At 55.1% G+C, this 15,052-nt stretch overlaps 1 protein-coding gene across 3 annotated transcripts; it reads right to left on the bottom strand.

Moving 5' to 3' along the window:
- Nucleotides 1–789: 789 nt before the first annotated feature.
- Nucleotides 790–14,592, bottom strand: RAPGEFL1 (Rap guanine nucleotide exchange factor like 1). 3 transcript variants are annotated; one of them, XM_072938754.1, is made up of 15 exons: nt 13,683–14,592; nt 10,807–10,885; nt 9,775–9,910; nt 9,448–9,545; nt 7,456–7,568; nt 6,968–7,207; nt 6,158–6,255; nt 5,923–6,045; nt 5,206–5,384; nt 5,039–5,129; nt 4,415–4,465; nt 3,985–4,072; nt 3,709–3,801; nt 3,335–3,389; nt 790–3,098 (listed from the first exon to the last, which is right to left on the bottom strand). In XM_072938754.1, the coding sequence occupies exons 1-15, from the start codon at nt 14,200–14,202 to the stop codon at nt 3,092–3,094; spliced, it is 1,971 nt and encodes a 656-aa protein (XP_072794855.1). In that variant the 5' UTR covers nt 14,203–14,592; the 3' UTR covers nt 790–3,091. The 3 variants fall into 3 exon arrangements, with proteins under 3 accessions (XP_072794855.1, XP_072794853.1, XP_072794854.1); XM_072938752.1 differs by having other exon boundaries at nt 3,737–3,801; nt 13,683–14,590; XM_072938753.1 differs by having other exon boundaries at nt 3,737–3,801; nt 7,040–7,207; nt 13,683–14,589.
- Between the last annotated feature and the right edge of the window lie 460 nt (nt 14,593–15,052).

Here is a 15,052-nt window from a genome sequence, read left to right on the forward strand (position 1 = left end):
TCACCTGTTAAATGGTTTTTTCCAATTTTTAAATCATGAATTAAACTGTTAGGATCACCATTGTACCTGTCTTTTGGTGGACATAAGCACTGATTTCTCTTAGCTATACACCTAGGAGAGGAAATGCTAGGTCACAGGTTCAGTGTACGTTAAGTTCTAGTAGATATGACCAAACAACTTTCCAAACTGGTTGTACCAATTTACACTCCCACCAGCAATGTATAAAAGTTCCAGTTGCTCCACATCCTCACTGATACTTAGCATCATCCCTCTCTCTGATTTAGGTTTGTAAAGGAGCACGCCAGCTGTAGTGTAGGGAACCCACTGGTGGGGTTAGGGGTGGGTTGGAGAGAGGAAGCTGAGAGCCCAGATAGGAGGCTAGTGCAGTTGTCCAGGGAAGACATGAAAGTGTTTTGGAGTGGGTGGTAATAGAGAGGTCTTAGAGAAATGCACCAATTGGGATATGTGCTAGAATTGTAGCCGACGGGCAGGCCGATGAGATGAGTGAGGGATGAGAGAAAGCGGTATGAAAGGTGAGTCCTAGATTCTCACCTGGAAAACTTGAGTGGATGAGAGGACCATTTTCTGAGATGCAGAAGACTGAGAGAATAACAGATGCAGGACAAGCAAAGGTCAAGGGCTCATGTGTACCTGCTGGAATATACAGTGTCTCCTGGAGCTTAGGCTCTAGATGCCCCACATCTTAGTATAACTGGTAGATACTGGTGTGCAGAGTACATGCTGTCTGGGTAGTGCCTCGTGAACATGCATGCCTTTTTCAGTGGACAGATCTGGGTTAGGGGCCCCATCCTGCCTCCTTGCTCACCCTGAATCTTGGACATTGTGCTGGGACTGCCTGACTTCCGCCTTCCGACCTTCCAGGGTTAGAATTAAACAAGATCACATATCTATGGCACCTGGAACATGGAAGAACTAGGACACTCACCCTTCCAAGTTCCAGGCATCAGGTGGCATGTCTTATGAGGCTAGCACCTTTTCCTCTCACCCACAGTTTCAAAGTCACTCCGGAATAACCCTCCTGAAGCAGCCTGGAGCCCTGAGAGCCCTGGTTCCCTCTCCCCTTGCTTGGCCCTGCCTCAGCCTCAAAGAAACAGAATGGAGAACAGCAGGCAGGTGGATTCATAGACTTTATGGGCTTTTACTCCACCAGGAGGCTCTGCCATGGCAAGCGCGCCTGTACAGTACACACAGTTCACTCTGTTAAAGCTGTGGGGCATGGGAAGGGTCCGGGAGGCCCCTGGGAGGCAGCTGGGCAGGCGTCAAGGGAGGGGCGGGCAGCAGCCAAGACTGGCCCAGTGGGCCCCAGGGTGCGGAGGGTGGTGAGGGCTGGAGTGCAAGAGGGGTCAGGAGGAAGGGCGGCTGCAGGGAGAGGAGGGCCATCAGCAGTAGCAGGAAGGAGGCAGGGAGCCGGAGGGAGCACGGTCATCGTCTTTAAGGGGTGGCAGGGGTGGGACACAGCGCCTGTGGATGGGCTGGGGGCGGGGAATCCGCCGACATTTTCTGCGGCTGGAACACGAGGGACCGCTGTATAAAAGGGACTGTACAACATAACCTATGATACACTGTTTACATATGATACAAGGCTCTTTCCCTCTTTGGGTTTTAAAAAATAAGTGTACAATTTCAGAGCTTTTGGTAAAAAATATATACACCCTCAGAGCAGGAGCAGCAGCTGCTTTGGCGGCAGCAGCTGCTGCCTCTTCAGAAGGGGAAGAGGTGGTGCCAGAAAGGAGGGTGAGGCTATACAAGGAAATCTCACCCCGTAGCTGCCAGGAGCCCCGCGCCCCTCAGTCCTGGAGGCCTGTGATGGGAGACGGAGGGGAGACCGAGACGTAACAGGCATCACCAGAGTCCAGTTTTGCCTTTCCAGTCTCTGCCATTCCCTCCCCCACTTTTTGGAGCTGCTTGCCCGGGTACAGGGGTCCACCCCAGCTCTGATGGGAAGGACCAAAGGGGAGTCAAGACAGGGAAAAGATGGAGACTGTGTGTTGGTATCCCACAGAAGAGCCAGAAGGGAGAAGACAACTCCCTTCTTAGTAGTGAGACACCCTAAAAGCAGGAGTCTGGGCAGCAGGCACCCGGAACTCCTGATCATACCACACCTCACCCCACTGCAATGCAGAGGGAGGGTCCTGTGGGCAGCTTCGTCCTGTGTTTCCCTGAGCATCTTTCCTCTCATCGGAGCCCACCCAGGGAGCTCTGGGAGGCCTGAGTGGGGGACTTGGAAGGGCTTCCTTCCCGCTGCTGCTCCTTGCCCTCATGAGCAGCTTCGTCCACACGTCTGGGTGTGTAGGGCAGCAGAGGTGGTGGGCAGGGAGTGGTGGGGGTAGGGAAAGCACCCCGTACTATCCCAGGACCAGAGTAGACAAGGGTAGCACCAAACAGAAGGACCCCCCTCCCCAGCACACACACAACACCTTCCCTCAATGACCAGATACCTTCCTGCTCTTCAAAAGGGGGCACACTCACGCACGCACGCACGCACGCACAAGGGCATGTGATATTCAGGAATCCATCTAGGGGTCCCATCCCAGACTAGGGAGAAGCTGGGGAGGTGGTGGACAGGAAGGCTGCCAATCCCTCCCACAATTCCGCTCTGCAAGATGGGAGGGTGGGCAGCTCTCCGGCCTGCTTGGGAAGAGGAGGTTGGCTGGGAGCTGCATCTCCAGAATAGATCTCGCTGGGAGGGGCCAGAGGAAGGAGCTCTGTGGCCCCTTTCCCCAGGGAGGGCAGAACCAGCAGGGTGGCTTGGTTTGAAGGAGCAAGGGGGAGAGTACTTCAGCAGGATGAACAGGCTTATGAGTCCAGGAGTAAGTCCACCCGACTCTTTCCCTTGGGGGCAGGAAGTTGCTCCCAGGGGAAGATGTCAGATGTGGCTTGGGACGTCGTGCAAAGTGCTTGAGTACCAGGTGCCCGAGGACCCTGGTGAGGGGCCGACCAGAGCCTCTGTGCTCACTGACTATTGGCCTCCAGCTTGTAGGAAAGCTCGAAGAGGAGGTTCTGGTTGTCAATGACCTGGAACTGGCGCACATAGGCCTTGGTCTGCAGGTGATGGGGGGACGCCTCCATTTCAAGGCCTAGGGGTGTGAGGAGAGAGAGGCGGTCAGGGGACCAGCCTCCCTTCTTCCTCTACACACATACCAGCCAGAGGAGAGGGATGCAGACTGGGATGCAGGAGGGCCCCTGGGGAGGCCAAGGAGAGAATGGAGAAACAAGTTTAAGGAAATAAACATTCGAGTGGGGAGTTCTCCCAGGAACCCTCCTATTCAGTCAAAGCTCTACCTGTAACGCTCTCAGAACCCTGGGTACTCACAGAGGGGCCGGCTCCGGTATTTGCGGACTGTCCTCACCTTCTCCGCCACTGAATGCTGGGGGATGACAAGGCATGAGCCTCGAAAAGGGCATAAAAAGGTGCTCGCTGCTCTTCTGCCCCCTCCCCCTCCCTCAACCCCCAACTTTTTTCTACTCCCCCTAGTCCCCAACTCTGGAGTGTAACGGGGTGCCAGGTGAGGGGGAGGTCGAGTTGTCCCCCACCCTGAGCTGATGCTTTGCCACCTGTGAGCAGGTTGCCACAGAGACACCACTGGGGAGACACTCAGGAGTTTGTCAGGCAAGCTGGGTGCCAAGAGAAATGCTGCTATCTTTCAGGGGGTGCCAGAAGAGGGAGAGGATGCCAGCCCCCACTCACAGGACTGGGGTTGGCAGTGTCACTCACCAGCTTCTCAATGTTCACCAAACCATCTACAAGGGTCTTACTCCCCTCGTGCAGGAAAGTCAGGTCTAGGGGCGGGAGAGAAGCAGGTGGATAAGAGAGGAGGTTCCCCTCCCCCAGACCACACTCCACACGTGTGGAGGGAGCTTCTTTCTAGGTGGGTGTATGCAGAGCTGAGTTGAGCAGGGATTGAGGGTCAGAATGGGGCACGGAGAGTGTGGAGAGAAGAACACAGCTTGGAAGTGACTCACCTTTGAGGATCAGAGGCACGAAAGGAATCACAGGGGGCTTCATCTTGGAGATCACTTCTCGGTAACTTTTGTGGTTCCTGCAGGGGTCCTAGTGTTCAGCAAAAGAGGGACAAAGGGACAGATAGGCTCAGTGTACCCCAAAGTCATCCCCCACTCCCTCCCTCATCCCACTGCCCTAGATACACCTAGATCAGATAGGTGTGTAATTGGACATGTAGCGGGGGGTGCGCTGGGCAGGGGCTTGATTGCTCTCCCCTCCCCTCCAAGGATAACAAAGTAGCAATCTCCCCATTCTCCCCTTCCAGCATGTTGGGGAGGGAGACAGGGAGGGTCCCAGGCACTAAAAACTTTGAAAGGGAGCCTTGAGGTTTATGGGAACAGTCTCTGGGGTGCCAGTCCAGGGGCAGTTAAAAGAGCCAAACCCACTCACTGTCAGGTTCTCAAATTTGCGGAACAAGTTCTTGAATTTCCCTGGCAGCTTCTGCAGTGTGAAGGAAGGAGAAGGGACATCAGGGGGGGAGCTCCTTTGGTTTCATGGGATCTCCTGACTAATCCCCATGGGTTGGAGGGGGAAAGGGCCTGAGTGCCTTGCAGCCAGCTGGGAAGCAGGCAGGTGGGGAAGTAGAGCCAGCCCTTGGCTAGGTCTGGGGGACTTGAAGTGGCCCAGAGGGACGAGTTATTCTGGGGAAATGGAGGCTTCTGCTGATACAAGTGCCCGTACAAAGGTGCCTCCCTGGGTGCTGGCTGAAATCCAAGAACCAAGTATGCGACCTGGCCTGGGCTGCCTGCTCCTCTCCCTCCTCCACAGGCACAGAATCCAGCTCTTCATGAATCTCCATATGGACGGGGTCCCTTAGCCTTGCTGTGTGCCCTGGGGCTGTCTCTGCCAGAAGAGGGCGCCTCCCTCCAACTGGCACAAAGCCCTAGAGGCGAGCAGCGGTCCAGGAGGCCGCTCTAGGGGGAGCCCAGAGTGTCAAGGCTGAGGCTGGAGGCCAAGATCCCCGAGGTGGGCCCGCACAGGTGGGAGGAGCGGAAAGGGAATAAGTCTCATCACCTCCCAGGTGAGCCTCAGGCGACTGACCGCGGCGTTGTCCAGCCCCATGACCACGGCGTAGAAGGACAGCAGGTCCTGGTTCTGCTTGCAGCTGCAGGGGCGGGAGGCGGGGTCAGTGGGCGGTCCGGTGGCCGCGGCCTCCCCGCTGCGCAGCCCGCCGCACTCACATGGCCGCGATCTTGATGAACTTCTTGAGCAGCTGCGCGCGCTTGCCCGGGGCCTCGCAGAGCAGCACCTCGGTGGCCACCCAGTGCGTGACCTCGCTGCAGCGCTGCAGCAGCAGCTCCAGGTTGGCCGTCTCCCGGCGGCCGCGCTCCCCGTGGAACACGTAGTCCACGAATTCCAGCTGCACCCACGGCGGCGGCGGAGGGGCCGCCAGGGCGTGGGGGGTGTGGGTGGGAAGATGGCAGTGAGAGGCGGCCAGCCGGGAAAGGCAGGAGGGCGGGGTCGGGACGGGTGGAAAATAGAAAAAACGGGGACAGGACAGGATGCAACAGAGATGGGGGGAAAAAACAACCAACATTAATAATACTCTACTGTCTACTGAACACTTACCAGGTGTCAGGCGCTTGAACCATCTGATCGACATTATTGTCGCTGCCTTCTTTTATTTAATAACGAATATTTTACAAATACTAACCACGGGGTCAGGTTTGAGGTAAGCAGCACCTGGGCCCTGAACCAAACTCCTGTGAAGTGGAGGATGGGGAGCTCTCTCTTTGCTTTTTTTTTTTTTTTTTCCCAGATAAAGGGACAAAGGATTAGAGAAGTTCTGGCGGTTCATTGCCCCAGGGCATGTAGCAAGAGAGCGTCTTCACCAGGAAGTTCAGCCCAGACGCTGCCTCCCTCCAGGCCCTCAGCCCAGCTCCAGCCTCCATCCCTACCTCGTGCACACAGCGGAACAGCTCCCAGTGGAAGGCCGTAAGGTGGTTGGCAACGTCCTCAGGCTCCCCTCGGTGGATCTCTGTGTCTCCAGGGGAGACCTGAATCTCCTCCGGGAGAGGCACCTGGTGGCAGGCAAGGGCACAGGGGCTGGGCTCCACTCTGAGCTTGTGAGTTTCTGCTCCCAGCCCCTCTCAGCCTTTGCTCCTAGCCATGGCCTTGGGAAGGTGTTCTTACCAGGGCCTCATAGCTGTCTCGGGTGCAGGCGAACAGGTGGCTGTTGATGCCCAGCGTGGTGAAGACACAGTCTTCGGTTGGCTGGAGAAGGACCTTCTCTGCAGGAGAACAAGCTGCTCTGCCTCAGCCCCACCAGCCGCACCCTCACACACCCCAGCCACTGCTGCTGTCCCGTCCAGACGCATTCTAGACTAATGGGATTCATATTATCACCAGTTTATGCCATATTTATCTGACATTTTCCAAAACAATTACTTTTACATTTATAACCTCCATTTTGCTCCCAACATTTTTTCTTAATGGATGTACTGGGGATCGAACCCAGGACCTCGTGCCATGCTAAGCATGTGCTCTGCCACTGCACTATATATACACCCCTTACCAACAGTGTTTACAACTCTTCTCTCCTGTCATCCTTGTTGCACTGGGAAAGCAGAGATTTTTTCCTTAGAGGAAAATAAGGCTATGACTATATTGCAGGCTTTTTGCTTTCCTATCAGGATGGCCCACCCTGTGTCTTTAGCCTCAAAAACGTAGCACCCTTAGACGCTGGAGGAGGTTAAAGGAGCAGATCCCAAGGTGAATAAGAGGCAGGCACCCAGATCAGCATCCAAGTGTCCTGGACCAGTGCTTCCCCAACATCCCTGTGCATAGGAATCACCTGGGGGCCTTGCTAAAATGCACATTCTGATTCAGCAGGTCTGCAGTGGGGTCTGAGATACTGCGTTTGTAGTAAGCTCCCAGGTGATGCTCCTGGGGCTGGTCCCAGGACACACTTTGAGTAGCCAGGGCCTAGAATTCAGTATTTACCTTTGCCCCAGAGTACTGGGCTTGGCGTTTCTCTTCTTGTGGCCCCCCAGCCCAGCTCTTTCTGACCCTCACCTCCTGAGGAGGCCACAGCTACCAGGATGAGGGAATCCTCGCGCCCTGCAGGCTCCTCTGAATACTGCAATTTCTCTGTCACAGAGCCCAGAATGTCCTGCACAGATGCTGAGAGGCGGCTGCGTATGGTCACATAAGAGTGGTCAGGCATGTAGACCCGGCAGAAGACTGGATAGAGACCGGAAGGTGGCTTTGCATCAGAGGATAGAATGGCAATATTGGCACAGTTCCCTCCAGGGTACCCCTGTTCCCCACCCCACCCCATCCTTCAACTGGTTGGCCTCTGAAAAACATGCTGTGAAAAGGACTGGTTCTATGACCCAGGGAGTCTCCATGGAGGGTACCCCAGTCCCAGAGACCCCACAGGTCCCCCTGAGCCACTCAGGAAGCCTGCCTCTCCTCCTCTTCACACTCACTCTCATCGGAACCCCGGAAGGCCACGCGGGTCTGCAGGCAGGAGTCTATCCGACGGAAGTGGCGGAAGAGTGGCTTCACCTGCTTGCTGGGTGGCTGGCTCTCCTCTGGGATCCTGGCATGGACACAGCTGGGCATGAGGATGCCCCACCCGGCATATTGAGGGCCAGGCAGACAATATCAAGGAGGGATATCAGAATTGGGTCAAGGATGCACCGGCATCAGGTTCAGAGAGTGGTAAAGGGGGTCAGAAAAGAGGACAGTGGCCAGTTTGGGACAACTGTCTGAGTGACCCAGGTCAAATGCCACCTCTGCCATGAATTCTTCTCTACCCACTCCACCCACCAGGAAAGGTCACCTTTTTGTCTCAACTGGTATAGGGATATTGGACTAATATTTGTTTATGTTCCTGTCTTATCTCTTCTACAAGATTGAGAGCTTTTGAGGGCTGGGATTAGTTCTTACTGAATTTTTTTTTCATCCTCCAGGCCTAGCACACTGCCTGGCACATGGTAGGTGTAGGTCATCAACTGCTGAATTTTGCCGGCAAGAACTTCACAGTCTGGGAGGGAGACAGATGTGCAGACAGCTACTTCTAACCAAGGCAGGAGGTGTGTGGTGATGTAATAAAGGTACAAGGAGAGTTATGTTGGTATGGGGGAGGGACAGGTACTGCTAAAAGGTGGATCTGGGAAGCTTTCACTGAGAAGATGGCATTTGACCTCTTTGAAGGACAACAGGAAGAGCAGGGCGTGGGAGGAGGGCACTCTGGGGGGGGACCATATAAATGACAGCAGGAAGGTGGGACCCACAGGACTTCAGGGAATGGTGGGGTGTAGAGGGAGTTTCATGGGGGAAGGGGGATGTGGGAGGTGAGATGGGAAGGATCAGCAGAGGCAGAAAGAGAAGGGCTGGGATGTTGCAACTCTTTCTCATAAGCAAAGGGGGTGCTGTGGATGTTTCTGGAATGGAAGCACAAGGTTGTCAAGTTTGAGATCTCTCTGGTGTCAGCATAAGAAGGAAGAGAAAGTTACAGAAGACCGTAAGCTGAAGCCCTGGGTAGGAGGCTGTGGCGATAGTCCAGGGAAGGAATTATGAGGCCTAAATGAGGGGTGTGACGGTGGGAGGGAGTCAAGAGAAACTGAAAGGGCTGAAAAGATGGAGGGATGGGTGCAGTGGTGTCCTGAAGCTGGCTCACATTGGCTCATGAGAGCAGATTGTTCATTTTGGGGGAATTTTGCCAACTGGTTTTAAACACATGCACTAAAATATTACATATATATATTATGTATACATATATATAAACTTACACATGTATAATTATATATAAACATATATGTGTTTTATAAATTTATAGCCAAATTATTACCCCAAAAGTAGTTTCCTAATTGTTTTACTACATTTTGCTATTATCCATGCTTTTCAGGTTATTTACATTCTATTGGATTTGTGTGTGTGTGTTGGGGGTGGTAATTAGGCTTATTTACTTAATTATTTATTTGTTTACTGGAGATACTGGGGACCAAAACCAGGACCTGGTGCATGCAAAGCGTGCACTCTGCCGCTGAGCTATACCCTCCCCGCTCTACGTCTATTGGATTTATATGGTGAAAATAACTATGCAGTGGCCTGCTACTGCACATCTCTTCCCAACTTCACATTCAGTGACGTCATGTTGGTAGCTTGAAATCAACTGTGGTGAGAGAATTTACATCATGGGAATCAGCAAAAGCTACAAATCAGGGCTCTTTTTCCTGACGTGCTGCTTGTTAAATATTTATCAGTACCCCCATTAGATTGACAAATAAATGGATGGGAGAATGGACCCCCCAAAATGACTGGAGACAGTACTTTGTGCTACTTCTCCAGTAAGAGAAAGGGAAAATAAAACCATCTTGGAGCCAAAACTCCAGAGGCACCCAGAGGCACCCAGCCCTGTAAGAGGAGCAAGGGGGACTTCTTTCCTGTCCCCTCCCCCAGCCCATGCCCCTCACTTTAGCTCCACTGTTTCCACAAGCTGGTGCAGCCTCAGTGTGTCCTCTCGGAGGTCCTGGTAAAGGGACTCATCCTTCATAATCAGCAGGTACAGACCCTGCGGAGAGAAGAAGAGAGAAGGTGAGGGCGTGTGTCTCATCCAAGGCATGAGGCTCTGCAAAGGCAAGGCAGGGTCTCCATGCCTTCAAGCATAGAAGAACCATATAAGCTAAGGCCGGCTGGCATCTTTTCCTTCCAGGTACCCAGCTTGAGAAGTATGGCTCCTTCCAAGGGGCCCCCTTCCAGAGCAGACAGCCTGCTCACCCACCTTCTCATCCCAGGCCCACCTTGATGATGCGGCCGGCCCCCTCTTCCTCCTGTAGCAGCCCCTGGTAGGTGTCCAAGAAATGAAGGAGCATGGCTAGACAGGCCTGCTTCCGGCCCAGCCCCTCAGGGCCCTCCATGCCTCCTGCCCAAACAAAGCTGACCCCTAAGTTAAGAAAAAACCCTGGGCAGGCAGACCTGAGGAGACTGGGAAGGGATACAGGAGTCAAAGGGAGGCAAGGCCACCCTTCAAAATTCTCTAGGTTTGGGCCAGGGAGAAAGGAGATCCAAAGGTCGTTGGAGCCAAGATCCTCCCATGCCCGAGAGTAGGGATGGCACTCACTTGGCCACATCCGGCTCCTGTTTGTTTGAATTTCACTTGAGGAAATTCACTAGAAGCTACCTGGTCCCACCCAACCTCGGATCAGCCCACAGCAGGCTGATAAAGGCCAGTGGTGCTGACCACAACCTAACCATACGTTAGTGTAAGGCCTGGTATTTCGAAGAGAGGCTATGATATTCTTCTCACTGGCCTGACATTCACAGTTTGGTCCTAGAATAACTCAGCGAGAGGCCCTATGCTTCCATGAGACCCTATGAATAGCCCAGCCAGCGACTTGTCTCTAGTAGACCCTACCACAGGGTGGCCGTGACCTGATGTTTACATCAGACCCTGTAATAACTTGCTGGGCAACCAGATGTTTAGAGCAATAATTCAGTGGGGAGAGAGGCACTCTTAATAGAATAATAACACCTTACACTGGTACAGGGCTCTGCAGTCTCCAAAACACTCCCACAAGTGCTATCAGAATGGTCTCCACGGCAGCCCCATAGGGAGGGAGGGCAGGTGCTATTTATCCCCATTTTACAGAAGAGGAAACTGAGGCTCCAGGAGGTTAGGTGACCTGCCCCAAGTCACGCAGTTGCTGAGTGGAAAACCTGGAATGGAACCCAGTGTGTTTTCTAGGGAAGAGCCTGGACCCTCACATCACATGTGGAGTTGGGGGAGTGGCTCCCTCCCAACCTCCCCTTTTGCAAGCTCCACAAAAGGATATTACTGGTGTAGCTCCTGCAGAAATTTCTCCGTAGGGAGGAAGAGAGAATGGGTGAGAACGATGTCATCCAGCAGGATATCTGTAGAGATCAATTGTCACCACTGATGTCAGGAGAGCACTTCCAGGACCCCATGGGACACTCACCACCCCCTTTTCTTGCTTCCAAGGGCAAATTCTCTTTAGCCAGGCTGGAGCCCCAGCCACCTGCCCCGTCATGCTCTGCACATGTGCACATATACACACACGCACACACACACATGAAGGTTCAGGGCAGCCGCTGCGGGGGTGGGGTTGGCAGCTGCCAAGGCAGCTGGAGGGAAGGAGGGGGCGCCCTTCGATGGCCACGCCCACTGGTCTCCAGTGTGTGTGGGAAGCTGGTCAGATAATATACTAAGCTTGAGATCTGCCCGGAAAATAAAAGAGGTAGCCCAAAGAAGGGTCTCTAGACAAAGAGAACTTCCAAGCACAGAGGTTAGGGTCAGTGTTGTGTGCTTGTGTGTCTGTCTTCCCCTCCCCACGCCCTAGCTAACAGCTTTGAGTTCCAAATAGACAGGTGAGAACCAGCCCCATTAAAACGGAGAGGGAGCTACTGTCATCTCTTTGATCCTAAAGTCTTTAAATAGAAACCCTGTGTCCTCTGGATACCCAGGAATTGAAGAGTTAATGGTGGAAGGGCGGAGGGGAGTGGCTGCTCACACCACCCTTTCCCTCTCCACACCCCCACCTAGGCCTGGCTCAGCCAGTCAGCCAGGTACAAGGTCGCCCTGACTTGTAGCCAGCCCTGGGGTGGGGCAGGGCAGCCTGGCACACACAGACAGGTAGCGTGTGGGGAGGGAGCCAGGTGTTCTCACCAGGACAGGTTAGGGCCAGGTCCCCAAGCACTGCCCCGGGACAAAACCAAGGCTTCTGTTGGCCCTTGGGTCACCACCCTCTGGCTTCCAACTCTAGCCATGAAAGTGTAGCGGGAGAATCAACAGAAGATCCTCAACTTCAACTATGTAATTTCACAAATGAGAAACCAAAGCCCAGAGCTGGGAAGGACTTGCCTGGAGCTGGAGTGAGAACCCAGACTCCTGAGTCTTTGTTCTTTTCTCAATAGGCCTGAAGCAAGCAGAGTGTCAGAGCAGAGTACAGTGGTCAGATGCGGCTGCTCAGACATTTGAGAGACTTTGGCCAGTTTAGGGTACCTGCTGTAAGTCCCCTCCTCCCACATGCCCTGGGAAGGAATCGAGATGGCTTGAGAGCATTGGTTATATTGGAGAATGTCAGAGTGGCAGGTTCAGCTGATTCTCATTCACTCTGGGACTGATTTGGGGTTCCCTGAACCAGTTACTCTGGGGCTCCAGCGTGCCAGTCCGGATAATACAGTGACAATCAGTTCAGGAGTCCTTCCCCAGGAGAGACTGAGCAGCACCCATGGCACCAGACCCCTGTGGAAGGGAAAGACAGTTTCTCCCTTTCCCTCTCTGCTCAGCTAGAGGCTGTGTTCCTTAAGCGAGTCTGAGAGCCCCCTAGCCCTGACCCCCAGCTCCAGGGATGGAGACAAGGACTAGGGATGCCCCGCATCCTTCTACTCTTTATTTCACAGGAGAGCTAAACAGAGCAAAGGAAGAGGAACATGGGGCAGAGTAGGAGAAATGTTGCTATGGGGGCTCCAGTTTGGTGTCTGTCTGTCTCTTCCAAGGCAGGCTCTAGTCCAATGTACAGCCTCCCCAGGGAATGTGTCATAGAGACACAGGGTGTGTGGTGTAGGCGGGAAGTTATGGTTAGGAGAGCTGTATGTGTCTGATATTTTTCTAATTAAATCCAAAAGGTGTCAGCTCCCCAGGGCAATGACAGCCTGAGCCAAGGAGAGGACTTGAGTCTCGAGAAAAATCTAGGGGAGTGGAACTCCATTCCACACACCTGGATTAGGGCTTCCTGCAAAGGTCTGAGAGCAAACTATGAAACCCCTGTGTTTAGGCCCTCAACTGGGGCTCCCAGTTCTCAGAACCTGCTGGGCTTGATGAAATGCTGAGAGGTAGCCCTAAAGATTCGCGGGTCTTCTACCTCAGCCACTAAGCAGCAATCTGGGGCCTCAGTTTCCTCAAAATCCCCTTAGTAGGGGTTCTAGTGGGGAGTGGTGAAGTAGCATCATTGTTTAGGGAATAAGCCTCTCAGGGTGTGGTTATTTTTTAAAGAGGCCGTGTGCTGAGGCCTGTTGCCGGAAGGGCGGGAGTCGGAGTTTCAGACCCCCCTGGATGCTGCAGGGCCCTGATGTCTTCCCAGCCACCTGTCCCCCAACCAGTACCTTCTGAGTCAGCCCCCAGTTAGAAGGCTTCCCTCCCCACAAGCTGCTAAAGACAATGCATCCCTTTGCCCAAGCCCAAAAGGCAACTTGGGCTCTGTGCCTGTCTGGTACTGTCCCACTGAGTGGGCCAGCCCTCTGCTCTGGGGCTTCTAAACAGAATCAGGGACTCTTGGAAGGTCTTTGGGGGCTTGGCCACCTCTAGGGGGCCTGCACTGACTGGTCTGGGCAGCTTCCATCTTAGTGTGTCAGGCCCTAATTTGGGGCCACAGAAGGAGGTAGTCAACATCAGGGCCCCGTGAGGATCTGGATAAAATGTCCAGGGGAGAGGAAGGGTGGCTTAAGGAGAGAAAGGGGTTCAGCTTCTTCCCCAGCCATGGATGAGGCTGCTACAGGGAGGAAGGTGGCGTTGCCACTTCTCCACTACAGAAGGGTCTGTTCCTCCCATAGGCCCCTGCCTCACTTCAGCTGACCACTCAACCCCACACCGAGGCTCCGGCATAGCGCCACCCCCACTGTCCAAGGGCAAGGAAGAGGAACCAGGTGACACCCCCCTACTCCAGGATGGATGAGCCGGCCGATTCCTTACCTGAAGCGGCGCTGTCCCTGGTAGCCCCTCCGGCCAGCCGCTCCAGAACCCGGTTTAGAAGATGCTCCGGCCGCTCGGGGGCGCCCAGGGGGGCCCAGGGTGGAGAAGTCAGAGGCTCGCCCGGGGACAGCTCGTCTGAGGAGTATGAGGAAGGGGAGCGCAGGGGTCCCCCTCCCCCGAGCGGCCCGGGCCCCGGCACCTCCTCTAGATGCAGCCAACAGGGCCCCCCGCTGCCGAGCTCCTCCGCGACCCCCGCCGGCTCTCCCCCGTCCTCTTCAGAGGGCGGCTCCAGCCCCGGCTCGGCGGGGGGCTCCCGGAGGAAAGCTGGGAGCAGCAGGCGAGACACGCTCTGACGCCGCTGCAGCGGCCGCGGTCCCCCGGCTGGACCGCCGCCCCCGCCAGGTCCCCAACCCCCTCCAGGCCCGCCGCAGCTCCCCGAACCCCCGCCGGGACCTCCCGCCACCGTTCGTCCCGCCAGCTGCGAAGTCTGCTTCTTCAGAAATTTCTCCAGCGGCTTCATGCCCCCCCCCGCCCCTCTCCTCGGGGCCGCCGGGGGACCCAGGTGTCCCAGGCGCGGGCGGGGGGGGCGGGGACACGATGCTCAGAGCCGGAGGGGCAGAGCGGAGGGCCGTGCCAGCGCCGGACTGGGAGCCAGAGGTGCTGGAGACTCGCTGGCCAGGGTCCAGTGGCCAGTGGCCGGGGGAGGTGCCAGAGGGAAGGAGTGCCCGCTGTTAGTGACCCCCCATGCCGGCTGCAGCTCACGCGGCCCGAAGGTTGAGGTAGGCTGCGGAGCCGGTGCCCCCGGCTCTGCGCTTCTGGGCCGGGCTGCGGCGGCAGAGGCAGCAAAGCAGAGAGGACGCGGCGGCGGCAGCGGCGGCTGCGCTCCTGGTGGGTGGGGGGAAGGTGGCAGAGTTGAGACCGCGCCCCCTCCTCCAGTCCCCGCCCAGTCCCCGCCCCTGCCCTTCCTGGGCCCGCCCCCTGGGCCGCGCGAGGCTTGAACTTGGGTGCTGGGCTGGCCACGAGAGGAACAGTTAAGGGGCTGAATGGGGTTGGGTTCAGAGCAGATGTAGACATTAAAGGCAAAGATGAGGGAGCGATTTACCAATGGAGAGGGGTTCCTAGCTCGGGGCTTACGATGACTCTTGATATCATTGCAAAAAACCCGTTCGCGCACCTTGACTCACCTACCTGAGACCTATAAAAACTGCTGATTGAATGTCTATCACTCGCAATCTCGAAAGTGTGCTCTGTTGCTATACTCACAGGAATATGTGCTATACTCACAGGAATATCTTCCTTCTGTAAGAAGGGCTGGGAAGACCTAGGATGAATTGGCATTGGTACTGGGAGCGGTACCCATCTGCCCTTTC

Source organism: Vicugna pacos, chromosome 16 (assembly GCF_048564905.1).
Source record: "Vicugna pacos chromosome 16, VicPac4, whole genome shotgun sequence".
In the NCBI taxonomy this organism is placed as follows: domain Eukaryota; kingdom Metazoa; phylum Chordata; class Mammalia; order Artiodactyla; family Camelidae; genus Vicugna; species Vicugna pacos.

Excerpts from the sequence above, each read along its gene's own strand:
- RAPGEFL1 (XM_072938752.1), bottom strand. The coding sequence starts at position 14,202 with ATGAAGCCGCTGGAGAAATTTCTGAAGAAGCAGACTTCGCAGCTGGCG. Across the intron at positions 9,546-9,774 it reads GGGCCGGCCGCATCATCAAG|GGTCTGTACCTGCTGATTAT; the intron begins GTGGGCCTGGGA and ends TTCTCTCCGCAG. Across the intron at positions 5,130-5,205 it reads TTCATCAAGATCGCGGCCAT|CTGCAAGCAGAACCAGGACC; the intron begins GTGAGTGCGGCG and ends CCGCCCCTGCAG.